The sequence below is a fragment of the Plectropomus leopardus genome, chromosome 1 (assembly GCF_026936395.1).
Source record: "Plectropomus leopardus strain MGB_pleo_1.0 chromosome 1, ASM2693639v1, whole genome shotgun sequence".
NCBI classification, from domain to species: domain Eukaryota; kingdom Metazoa; phylum Chordata; class Actinopteri; order Perciformes; family Serranidae; genus Plectropomus; species Plectropomus leopardus.
In genome coordinates this window covers 10,582,620-10,595,341 of record NC_142176.1, presented here as the reverse complement: position 1 = coordinate 10,595,341, position 12,722 = coordinate 10,582,620, and the positions used below count along the sequence as shown (strand labels likewise).

Genomic DNA, 12,722 nt, shown 5'->3' with positions numbered 1-12,722 from the left:
TTATATGATGTTTTTTTTGCATAATGTGTTGTTGTATTCTCTTGCTTTTTGCATGCTGTCATTACGACTCAAGATTGCTTGATTTTAATGAGCACACATTACAGGGTATTCAGCCATCTGCAATTAGTATTGTTGTTAAATCTATCCTCATTGAGGAAAAGCATTATATAGATCTATGGCCATTCATTAGAGCTAATATGTGACATTTTGTTTGCACATAAAAAACAAGACGAGCACGTCCTCATGTTATTTGTACATGCTTGTGTGTGTAATCTGCAGAGCATCAAAATAGATAGCAATGTGTGCAATTCATGGGATGCAACAGATCTAAAAAAAAGTCTTTTTGCTGTGATGTTACATACCTGAACAACAGAAAGAAACTTTTTTGTTGAAGTTGTTGCTTATAAATAACCTGGATTTTATTATTTATTATTATTTTTTTTAAAAAAATCTGTCAGAAAGTGTTTCTTGAAGCGGTGGGATGCCGCAGTCCTGCCGCGCCAAGGGTAGAATAATGTTGCAGAGGTATTGTAGGTGACATGGCGCAGAGACAACTTGACATTTACAGAGATTCATAGCAAACACAAACTAACACAATGACAGTTATTTAGAGAGCAGATGGACATGTAATGAGCACAGTCTTAACATCTCATGCATCGCTGTATGTATGAGATGTTATCTCCTTGAGCAGTGTAGTTATAACAACAGGGAAGGTCTTGTTTACATTTTGCTCGCATATTTATGGCAGAAGTGTGAGTCATCTAGAGAAGATAATGAGTAAAAACATAAGACATATGTTAGATTGCTGTTGTGCAGATATTGTGAAATCAGGCAGAATTCCAAATACCAAATGACTACAAATAAATGTCACCGAAAAACTACATGTGATTTGATTCAATTTCATCTTGGTTTCATTGCATTAATCCAGTCATTGCTGATAATGTTTTTCACCGAGACACTAAAAAAGGAGACAAAATTTAATGAATTCTTAAAATCTCTTAACCATTTTAAAAAAGCTTTTACAGTATGTCTAATAGATGGGAGTAAAAATCCTCTTACTCTACTCAACCTTCTCCATGTGGTACTGTATATATAGTGCAGATATTGTAGCAGCAGCCCTCCTGTCTGAGCCTCAGTTGGACCCTGGGACTGTGTGACAGCTGAGGGAAAGTTAATGGGAGCAAAAGGTGGACAGGAATTAAATATAGGGCATGGGTGGTCAACAGAAAAAGGAGCAGGGCTACTGGAATTTAGTTCTGGCACCGTGCCGACAGGGTTTAGGGTGTAGTAGTTTATGTGACATCTGATCTTTCCTGTCTCAGTCTCACCCTGGATGTCTGCAGCAAATTTAAGACATTTGGCTGTTTATTCTGTCTCACTTGAAGCCTACTGAGTTTGGTTTTTGTGTGCTGAAGACAAGTCAGTGTTGTGGGTTTCCAGATTTTGTCTTTAGGAGTCATGTCATATTTGTTATTGACAAGCAGCCTTTTAAGGGATACTTTGTTGATTGTCATTGAGCTTTGTTTTATAACAGTGTGGGTAGCATGAATAAAGGAACTATGGTAAGCTTCCCTCCATCTAACCAGTGCCTTGATCTCCCTGCTCACCCAGGGGATTTTTGTCAGCTCTGGGCTGTTGCTTGAGCTACAGATTTTATGTCTGCTTTCTGCATGCCTGCTGTCATGGTCACAAAGAGTATAGAAGCGGATTGAGAGAGAAACCCAGACCTCTCTCTCTTTCTCAAACTCAGACCAAACTGAGATCAAACAGTAAAACAATCGATCAGTCAAATACAAACTAAGATCCTGTTGCTGTGTTTCTATTTTTTGCCTAAAATGTTTTAGAAGCATGAGTTAGTGTACTGTATAACTGTCATTCAAGATCATTAGTTATCAGCTGACCACCATATTATTTCCTGTGTCAAATTGGACAAGGTTGCATAAAGTTACCCACCAGTGGGAGCATTTATTGGTTTATTTATCCGCTGTGGTGCAGTGCATTCTGGTAGTTGTAAATGTGACACCTCTTGATCAAAAGCAAATGCTACAGCCCCTTTCCTCTCTTTGCTCTGCTCGTGTAGCATTTATTTAAATTTCTACTGCATAGACAGCCCACTTTTATGAAAAGACTGTCTTTCCAGCAGTGAAATACTTTAAAGACAAAACTAAGACAAGTATTTTACATATAGTGTTAAAAAATGAAAAAAAGATTCCTCAGTTTTGTAATTATTTTAGTTTGAAATTGTTTTTCTTTTTTTATAACAGTTGCTCTTAGGGCAACATATTTCTAATGGGGTGTTTTGCACGCTCAGTGTAAAGCTAAGACAGTTACATAATGGCCAAAAGCACTGCTTATTTCAGTAATGTGAGAGAGAACTTTGTGACTTTTTTAATGTGAAAATATACTGTAAACCATGTGTGGGGCTACATGGGTGATGTAGGTTTGAAACTGTCATTTTTTTCATTATCCATTAGTCTGCCGGTTAGGGTCTTGGTTAATTGACTAATTGTTACTTGGTCTATCAGAAAATGGGGAAATATCTATATTCTAGTGCACAAGGTGACATCTTCAAATGTCTTGTTTCATCGGAGCAACAGTCCGAACCCCCAAACTATTGAATTCTAACATTAAGGAACCCAGAACCACAAAGTAGGTTGATCTGTCACCTTATGCCCACTGCTTATGTATCTGTTGCGGCAGAAGAAAAAATTAAATATACAAAAGAATATTATAATATTAAGTGTTGTTGAAATACTAGACTGTTTTTCTAAGTTGCTCAGTGTAAAGATATGAAGAGAACTGACCTACATACCTTCTATCTTTTCAGACAGGACTGTTCAAGTTGTCCGATGAAGAATTTTTTATTCAGCCTCTTGAGAAGTCGAGCGATGAGACCTCAGCACCTCAGGCCCACGCCATCTACAAACGCCATGTGTCCCCTTCCCCCAGGAGTCCAGTCGTACAGCCCATCTCAGGGAAACAAGCTCTCAACGGTACCTGTGGAATCAAAAGTACGTCACACGCACACACGCACGCATGCACGCACACGCGCACACACACACACACACACACACACACACACACACACACACACACACACACACACTATGCAAATCAACTTTTATAATATTTAGCACTTGTCATTTCTTTCTTGATATTGATTAGTAACATCCAGTCAGATGACAAGTGGGAGTCAGTCAGTATAAGCAGCCTACATGCAAAGTCGTATCCACTGATTGCACATATGACACTGAGCTCCGAATGATGAGAATAAAAAGGATGAATGATTCAGTTTTCCTTTCTCTCCGGCTAATAATCTGCAGAGGCCAGGAGAATAAGAACATTGAAGTTTTGTAGCTCAAAAATCAGCTACTTAAAATTCTGAGTGGGCTCAACCAACCCTAAAAGAAAATTGAGCACCCAGGAGAGAGTTCAAGAAAATGTCCTTTGAATTTGTGAGGAGATTATTAAGAATTTGCACAGCTTTTGCCACGTGAGTCTGTGAAAAATGAAATGTTCCTTTGAGGCATCATTGAATCAGTGATTGTGCGCCTGTTAGGGAAAACACTTTTTAAAGGACCATTCAAATCAGGTACTGCTGATGTGAATGAAGGTTACAGAAAAAAATATAAGTACAAAGTATCAGCCTAATTACCATAATAATACCAGTGCCCACCAAAAAGAGTGGGAAGAGAGCTGTTGACACAGGTATGATTATGCAAAATAAAGATCCATTGTGATATTCTACAAGTAGGATCCAAAAAAAACACTTTAAAACATGTATTAGGTTTTTAGTATTGAGTATTGAGTTTTCAGTAGGAATGCAGTATTCCAACCAGTGTAATGAACAATATAGACCATTGATAATGTCTGCACAGAATGGACAATGTGCACCAAATTTTCTTAATTTAACCTTAAATTCATGTTTAAATACTTTAAGTTAGGGTGGCTGAGCATAGGACTCAGTAATGCAAAAACAAATTGATTACTGACATGTAATGATTATAAAAAATAGAAATAATAATGCATTTATATGCACCTTTCAAAGTGCTCAAGGACCCCTGAACACAGTTAAAAACAAGCAGCAGTGTATCCGTATAGATTAAGTCAAACCAATCAATAACATACAGTAATTAACTAGACAAAAATCATCGGTAGGTAGGTATTAAGATAGGAAATTTATTAATATTAAACATATTGCCCACACTGGCCTGATAAATCTCTTGTGTTGCTCATCCCGAGATGAACACGTTTGCTCTTCTACAGCAGTGCACCGTTTACAGTTCACCCCCAAAAAATCCTCATTATCTTTAATCAAAAAGAATAACAGACATTTAGTAAGATGCAGCATTCATTTAGGCTCTTACAAGCAGGTATAAGAGGATTATTTAGAAACATCTTCAAGCTACATCCAAGTATTAATGTTTTAATTTTTTTTAAAACATTGAAGATTAATCACTGAGACAGCTGGAGGCTAAAATGACGACACTTTACCTTCAAAAAAAGGCCCAAAAACCCATAATAACCAGTGTCCATTGTGTTACTCAAAGTCGCAAATATATGATTCTAACATCGTAATTTACATTTGTAAGATCAATTGATTCATATTGATCATTTGTTATCTTAGCACTTTATATTAATAACTTGTATATTAATACCTAGTGTCTCATTTAATATTTTAATACGAGGAAGAAGAATATAGGCAGCGAGGCCATGAGTAGGTATTTTGTTTCAAGAAAAACAGATATACATGTTACAGTGTATAATACAAATTAAATTTTGTACCTGATGTGCTGTGCTGGCTCACACTGTGCCTCAGTGAGAATGTCTAAATGTCTATTTCTGTCTCCTGTCTCCAGATTCCATTCACAGTATTGACGACACAGAGAGACAGCGGGAGCGGTGGGAGCGCCGACGGCAGAGGAGGAGGAGAATTCGTCAGCGCTCAGTCAGCAAAGAGAAGTGGGTGGAAACGCTAGTGGTGGCCGACCCAAAAATGGTGGAGCATCATGGGAGCAAAGCTGTGGAAAGCTACGTCCTGGCTGTCATGAACATTGTAAGTATGTGACGTCAACAAAGACATTAACATTTCCATGCATCAAAAGCCGTGTCATTTGAACTGTAGTGTCATTCAAAAAGTGAATCTGTTTGATCCCCAAGCTTTTATCAATACACAGAATTTAAAAGGAATATTTTGAATTAAGATGTTATACCTCATATATTTAATCTTTAAACAACTCAAATTTAAAAGCAATATGTTGTGGTTTTGATAGAGGGTCACATGTCTTGGCTGGGAGCAGTGACTTCCTGTCTTCACAGTGAGGCTACCAGGCAACCAGTGGCGATAAAACAAACAACATCCAACCAGATGTGTGTTTCCAAACTGTTAAAGTGCTACATTAAAGTTGCAGTCCTGTGCCATGCAGTGCAGCTTTACCAGTTTGAGGTAAAATTCAGCATAGGTTGTGGGCGGTGGTAGGTGTGTTTTAAATCAGTCAAACTTCAGAGCACTTCACAGAAACCCCACCAACAATTTGCACTTTGGAGAATTAACTGCAGAGCGACACAGACAAACCACTGCACAAGTATGAATGGTCACTGTGATGGTCAACTGTGAAGGCCAAACTATAAATCTGTCTTAACTTAATACAATACAAACTATCTCCGAACATCAGCATAACCACACAGCAGTCAACTGACCAGTCCACTCACCTTTAGTAATCTACGAACACAGCAAGTAAGATTAATTAGTTGGGAGCAAATGCACATGGTCTAAATATTGATGAGTCCGTGTCCCCTGCGTCCCCTGCGTCCCCTGTGAAATCAATGCCTATGCTAGATTCTGTTTCAGCTTTTCCAGCCTTTTGTCAGGTTAAAGTAACACAATGATTGGATTACTCTTCTCATGAAGCCTTTTGCAATCAATATTATTTCCGCCTCATGGTTTGGGGTTAAGCAAACTGACTCTTGCCTGTCATTGATTAGCACATAAGTGGGGTTTTCCAAAATAAAGTCATGTCTGGACTGGCCGCAGCTACCAAAATATGAAGAGGACAGGATATCAGGAAAGGGAATTCACCGACTGAAAAAGCTGGCAGATTATCCAATTTAACAGACAAAAATACACGGAGGAAGCAGCCATTATACCCCACATCCTCTTGTGCTCCTTTTTCTGAGACCTCTACACTCCAGCTTTGAACTTTAAAGACCCAAACACCCAAACGATTGAGTTTTGTGAAAACAATCTTGTACAGCATCAAGGGAAACAGCCTCTTACCCAAACAATAAGTAATGGCATCATCTTCCTCTGCAACCAGATGCTCCATTGTCTCATCGGCAACGGCGTCTTGAAGTTGTCAACTTCACAAGAGGTTAATATTTTTGTTTTCTGCTGTATGGTATGCACTCAGCGGTGTAAGTTACATACATGTAACAGCCAGGACAGTGAATCTCAGCAGAAAAAAATTGAAAGCCCCATCACAAAAATAGCTCCCAGCTGCCTCTGCATGATGGTCTTATGGTTATTTATTGTATTTTCTTTGGGATATTTATTACAGCCTTATATTGATATTTATTACAGCTATATATTAACCTACAAACACATCAGATATAGCCGTAAAGAAAGAAGCAGTAGAGATCCAAAAAGCACTATATACCCTTCAAGACTGGGTGCAAAAGTACAGCATGTGTCTTGAGAGGAAACATGTCAAATCAACAGCACATTGTTGCTTTAAATATCTGCATCTCTATTTTTATTCACAAGATAAACAACAGAGAAACATGGATAAAGATAGAATGAAAGCATATTTAATGTAACTCTTTAACAATGTTGCTTGAGCTACAAGATTGGCACCACAAATCTGTGTGAGTGAACACCACTATGACAAGCAACAAGTTTCGAAGAATTAACTCCTTTATGTGTGTTCGAGCTGTTCAGTCTGAAGTGCCTCAGTTATACAACTATCACAGAAGGTTTTAGTGTGTAGACATTTTCCCTGACAACAAGAATATAAAAGGACCAGTGTTGTGAGTGTTGCTGCTACAACTCTGTGTAGTAACTCATCATCACAATAAGCAGCTATTTATAAATGCAGTTATTTTTTATTGCAGAGAAAAGTACTCTCTCTTACTCCTTGGCATCAATCTGTTGCAGTTCACTGACCGTTTGAGTTGTCAAACATTATATCCCCTTACTTTCACTCATAGTATTATGTCATCTTGTTAGCTTCAGATGTCTTTTTGCGTTGAACAAGACTTTTGTTGTGTTGAGATGTAGATGTACAGCGAGCGCTTAATGCATTATGAAACATGCACAGTGAATGAATGGCTGTGAACAAGCACATAAACTGCATGATTTATAGTATCGAATAGGACTCTTTTATAAATAAAAATCTAGTATGTTTTGGTCAATTTTGTCAAGTGAGTATGGATAAAAAGTAAAAAAGGATGCAAGGGGATGAGACAAACGTCCACTTTGAGTCAAGGATGAAGTTATTAGAAATTTGGTGGTCAGAGGTCAATGTCCTGGTGACCTTGCATCAGCCTCATTTTTGTGAACGGGATAACACGTTTCACACTCGTACTATGGGCACAGATGCAGCAGCACAGCGCCAAGTGCAGTAAATTGAACCTGAGCCATTGGTTAATTAATATTGTTTTAGTGTTGTGTATTGCTTTCCCAACCTACATTAGATGAACTGCGCACAGTCTAACCTTTTTAACTACAGCAGATAAAAAATGTGCTTACACTCGTCTCTGCAGCAGCTGCTCCTGTTAAACATCAATCTAATCGGATCATCATCGGAAAAAAAAACACTTGAAAGTTTCTGATCCCAGACATTACAAATAGCAAATGTCATCATTTGTCTTTGTGAAATGAAGCCACCTTTTAAAGGCTTTATTCTCTCAAAGATTACTCCTTATTGCAGGTTTCGGGCAGTGTAAAGGCATGAGTTTGACATCACTGTTTTGCAATGCCCAAATTTTAGAAAAACATACCTGCATTATTGAAATAAACTGATAAGCTTGGAGGCATATGATTTTGATGGATCAGACAATTTGGAACTGGGTCTGGATTTCCATCTTTATGTACAAATAAGGCTTGAATTAAATTTGAGAAGAGCTTGAACAGAAAACAATCCAACATGCTACATTTCTGCTCTGGAGTCAAAGCAAAAATAGAAGTGTTATCTGCAACAGCAAGGCATTTCTCATATAATATAATGAGACCTGTAAGATTTGGTGTCACTCTGTGAGGCAGCTCGCAGGTGATAATAGTGCTCTCAGTCTTGCATCTCATAAGTTTGAGTTTCTTTTGCCTTAATTGTTCCACAGGTTTTGCTTCTCATTTCTCAACACAGTGATTTTCATCCCTCCATCCTCTGCAGTAACAAACCCCATCCTGCAGCTTGCTCTCTAGAAAAGTAGCCCTCTGTTTAGTGACGTGCGACCTTGAGTCAAAGCTGCAGGCTTATAAATGCAGTTGTTTTTTACGCTCACTTTACACAGATTTTCATAAGCTTTGGATGTAAAATAATTAACTGATGACACCATTTAGGTATTTATTTGAAAATACGGTGATAGTTAAGCTTACTGCCTTTTACACTTTCCATGATTGTTGAGCTCAAACTAGAAACTTCAAGCTGAATTGAGTCTAACTTGAGTAAACTGACTGAAAAGTTAATTGTACTACGTGTTCACATTTGTGTAGGATTCTTCTAAAGAAATGCTTAAATTGTACAATTACACACTGTAATAATGTGTTGGTAGCTGCTGAGTTTAGCTGCTGAGTTTGACACAGAGACTTTTAAAACTTAACAGCCAACAGACAGTAACAGCCTGTTGAATAAAAAGTTTCAAAAGCTTTGATGTTAAGAGGTTTGATTTATATTAAAAGGAAAGATGCACAGTGTCAAACCACAGTGCGGTTCATCTGAATGAAAAGAATGGTAAACTTTTCAAATGACGCATAAAAGGAAGGTAATAAAAGAAAGCAAACTATCCAAACAGAAGACAAGATGTTTCAGAAAATGAAAAATGTTTCCTTCATTGTGTTGGTGTTAAAGTGTTTTCATCAACCTTGACAACAATTACTCTCCAAATACGGATTCTGCAGTAAAACCTCTGATGTGATCTGTAATATGACAATGTTTCTGTAAAATTACAAAAACATAATATCAAGGTCAGACTGTTGAGTGTTTTTGTATAAAGATGTTTTGAAATACATCCCTCTTTTATTTGATTAATACATTGTGCTTTGCAGATTTGTTTGCTGATGAGCCAAAGTTTCTCCCACATGACTTACGGCAACATCCCGCTAGCTTTGGTTTCTCTTAGTCACGTCACACCATATAAATGGAGCTAATTATATATAACAATTGATGTATGGTATAAAATAGTCGATTTCTACACAATGTCATAATATCTAGGAATAATGTGACTTTGGAATTTTTAATGCAGTTTTTTCTTTTTCAGGTGGCAGGTTTGTTCCAAGATGCCAGTATCGGAAATGCAATCAACGTTGTGGTTGTTCGGCTCATCCTATTGGAAAAGGATGAGGTAAAAATATGTTTACAATGATAAAATGTTAATTTTAGAGAAAAAAAATTAGATCAGTGTTATTCCTCAAAGGCATACTGAACAGAAAGTGTATGTATATGTGAGGGAGGTCACAAAACCTAAATTGTTCATTACAATTTAATTCTGCGGATACAATCCTGAAAAAAGCACAGATCAGTCTGTTGCAATCTGTTGATCAATCTGTCTGTTAAACTAAAATATGTTACTGAAAAACATTTTAGGTGAGAAATAGGCAGTGCAGTAACACAATCTTGGCTTGTATTTGATCAGTGCTGCCTAGTCACGAGTTGCCCTGATGATCATGTGTACAGATTTATAATATATAGCCAATACAACACAGTGACATTTTGTGTGATGCCATTTCCATACTTTTGTCTGAATGACTGTTATTAGGGCCCACTTAAAGAAACCGAATGCTGAGATCAGTGATTTTATAGCTTTCTCTGTCAAATACGGCCTGTGTTTTTGTGTGTTGGTCTACAATTTTTTTATATTCTCCTCCTTTCATGTCAACGTGGCATTTGGAAATCAGGATGACTTGAAGATTACACACCACGCTGACAACAGCTTGAATAGCTTCTGTAAGTGGCAGAAGAAACTCAACATGAAAGGAGAGGAACACCCGCTGCACCACGATGTTGCAGTTCTGCTAACCAGGTAAATAAAAACTCAATTCACCAAACTTTATTTTTTATTTCATCACCCAGAAGAGTCAGGTTGTAATTGGTGATGTCATCTCACGGCAGTTATTTACTGATTTAGATGGCTGCAGAGAGAAGAATCAAAGCTGACAAACATTTATATGCTGTTGTCTTTTTAATTTGATATCTAATCACTGTTATGTCATCAGATAAAGTGAACTGTACTAAGTTAACACTGCTGGTAATAGAAGTTAGCTGAAATAGCTGAATTTCAGGTAGAACAAAAAGAAAAAGATTAATATCAATAATAGTAATCATTCACCCTGTACTGATACAAAGTGTTCTACCTGAACTCTCATTCATTCACTAATAAGCTGACAGTTTGAAGGTCTCTTTTTCAAACAACCATTTCAGACCTTGTGATTCATTTGTCAAGCATCAAGCAATTCACTTTTATCCTTCAGGTAATTTAAGAAAAGGATCACAAAGTGTCAAATACAAGTTTGCTCCTCTGCTTTTTTTTCATGTCTCTCAGATTCCAAACTGCAAGAATTCAACTTTCTTTTTTTAAAACAACATATCGACCCGTAGCAGTATGAAGAGGCAGATCTAATCAAGGTCTAATCAAGGCAAAAAAGACATTTTATTCTTTGATTAATTTTAAAAGACTCCAATGAAAAAAGGTATTTTCTTATTTCACTTGTGAATTACTTTTTCCCTTAGATACAATTGCTCTTCCCCAGCTTAAAATGAATTTCAAACAAGTTCCTTAACCATTGCCCATTTTGTTGTTTATCCCATTTGTATATTTTCTTGTCTTGTAAATTATTGTCCATTTTTATTTACCTATTCCATAGCCTGTCAATACAAACCTTCCACTGAGCCTAAAAAGACCCCCACCCCATATCTGTTGTTATATCATATAAATAAAACCTAAGGAAATATCAGACGGCCTGGTTATAAACAGCTTCACCTCATGATGTATGATAGGCCTTTTTCTTTTAATTTGAAATTTGAACTACTGTGTACTTATAAATTTTCTCTCTGTAATTATGTTCAAATGTACATTCGCTTGTCTTCAAGTGCAACAGACTGAAGTAGTAACTCCATATTTAATTAAAAACAACCTTGTTCAAGTTGTTGAAAATACGGGATGACCACTAGCTCACCTGGTTGAGCTGGCGCACCACGGAGGCTGAGTCTTTTGCAGTGTTTTGGTTTCATTCTGACCCGCAGCCTTTTGCTGCGTGTAAACATTCCTCTCTCTCTCCCAACTTTTATGTCTGTCTTCAGCTATACTATCAATGAAAAGACAAAAACTGGGGCGCCCTGCGGCTCATCTGGACAATCAGGCGCCCTTTGTACAAGGGCAGTGTCCCTGCCACAGCAGCCGTGTGTTCGAGTCCAGCCTCGGCCCTTTGCTGCATGTCTTCCCCCTCTCACTCTTATCATCTGTCCTGTCAAATAAAAAGCTGGAAAGCCTAGAAAATAATCTTTAAAAGACAGAAAAGGCAAAAACATACAAAATATAATCTTGAAAAAATAAAAAATATATATGGAAATTTAAAGATATTTTATTTAGGTTTTGAATTGTGCTTTTGCAATAAAGCATTTATTAATTTATTTAAAAGGGACCAAATGCGTTTGAAATTGGGTTTTTTTTTACCCTTTTTATTTGCCTTATATCAAACAGAATTGTCAGCTCTATTTCTATGGCTATTTTTAATTTGTTTGGAATTTCATTTTTCCCTAACCAATCAACCAATCCCAAATCACTATCTAACATCATTTTACGTCCACACTGATGCATATTCATTCCAACATACCTGTTGCGCCGAGGTTTTAAGAGTGGAGCAGAGTGTAGCACAACGGACTGCAGTATGATGGCTGGTGATATTGTGGAGACATGTCGCTTTAAAATGACCTTGACAATAATGTCTATGTTGCCTTTACTGCTCCGTTGTTGTTATAAATCCTCATTTGTTCCAGTGTACCACTTGACAACAGCTTGACAACAGCTTGACAAGAGCTTGACAACGGCATTTAGTTCTCTCAATGGTGCCAAGTGACTATTTAGGTCCCCTAACTGAGCTAATTGGTTATTTTTTAAATTTAACCAGGAAACCGCTGTTACGTGTCAAAATGCCAGACGAATCAGTCAGTGAGTGCGTAGCCAAAGGTCTGGGTCCAGGCAACCTTTTGTTTGTTTTAAATCCGGCCTGTAAAACTGAAAATAAACTAGATATAAAAAGTTCTCACATTTTCCAATTAATGTGGAAATACTGTGGGTGGTATAATGTTTTGTATAAATTTGTCACATTTGTAACGAACAAGTGGTGACTTGTATTACAGTAAACAGAAATGAGACAAACAAAGAATTAAAGCAGTTTGCTGCTGACCTCATTTTTTGATGCCTTCTGCATCATCTTACAATTCACATTTACATGGTGTCGTCTTTGACTCTGCAATCTGAATCAACATCAGACCAACACTTGACTTTTC

The 12,722-nt window shown here is 37.3% G+C and overlaps 1 protein-coding gene across 1 annotated transcript in view; it reads left to right on the top strand.

Annotated features, from left to right (window-relative positions):
• Nucleotides 1-12,722, top strand: part of adamts7 (ADAM metallopeptidase with thrombospondin type 1 motif 7) — an 80,022-nt gene that overhangs the window by 11,665 nt on the left and 55,635 nt on the right. Inside the window, exons 3-6 of the mRNA XM_042491497.2 lie at nucleotides 2,828-3,011; nucleotides 4,860-5,056; nucleotides 9,475-9,558; nucleotides 10,112-10,236. Of these exons, the coding sequence (XP_042347431.2) occupies nucleotides 2,828-3,011; nucleotides 4,860-5,056; nucleotides 9,475-9,558; nucleotides 10,112-10,236 (590 nt within the window). The remainder of the gene's footprint in view (nucleotides 1-2,827; nucleotides 3,012-4,859; nucleotides 5,057-9,474; nucleotides 9,559-10,111; nucleotides 10,237-12,722) is intronic.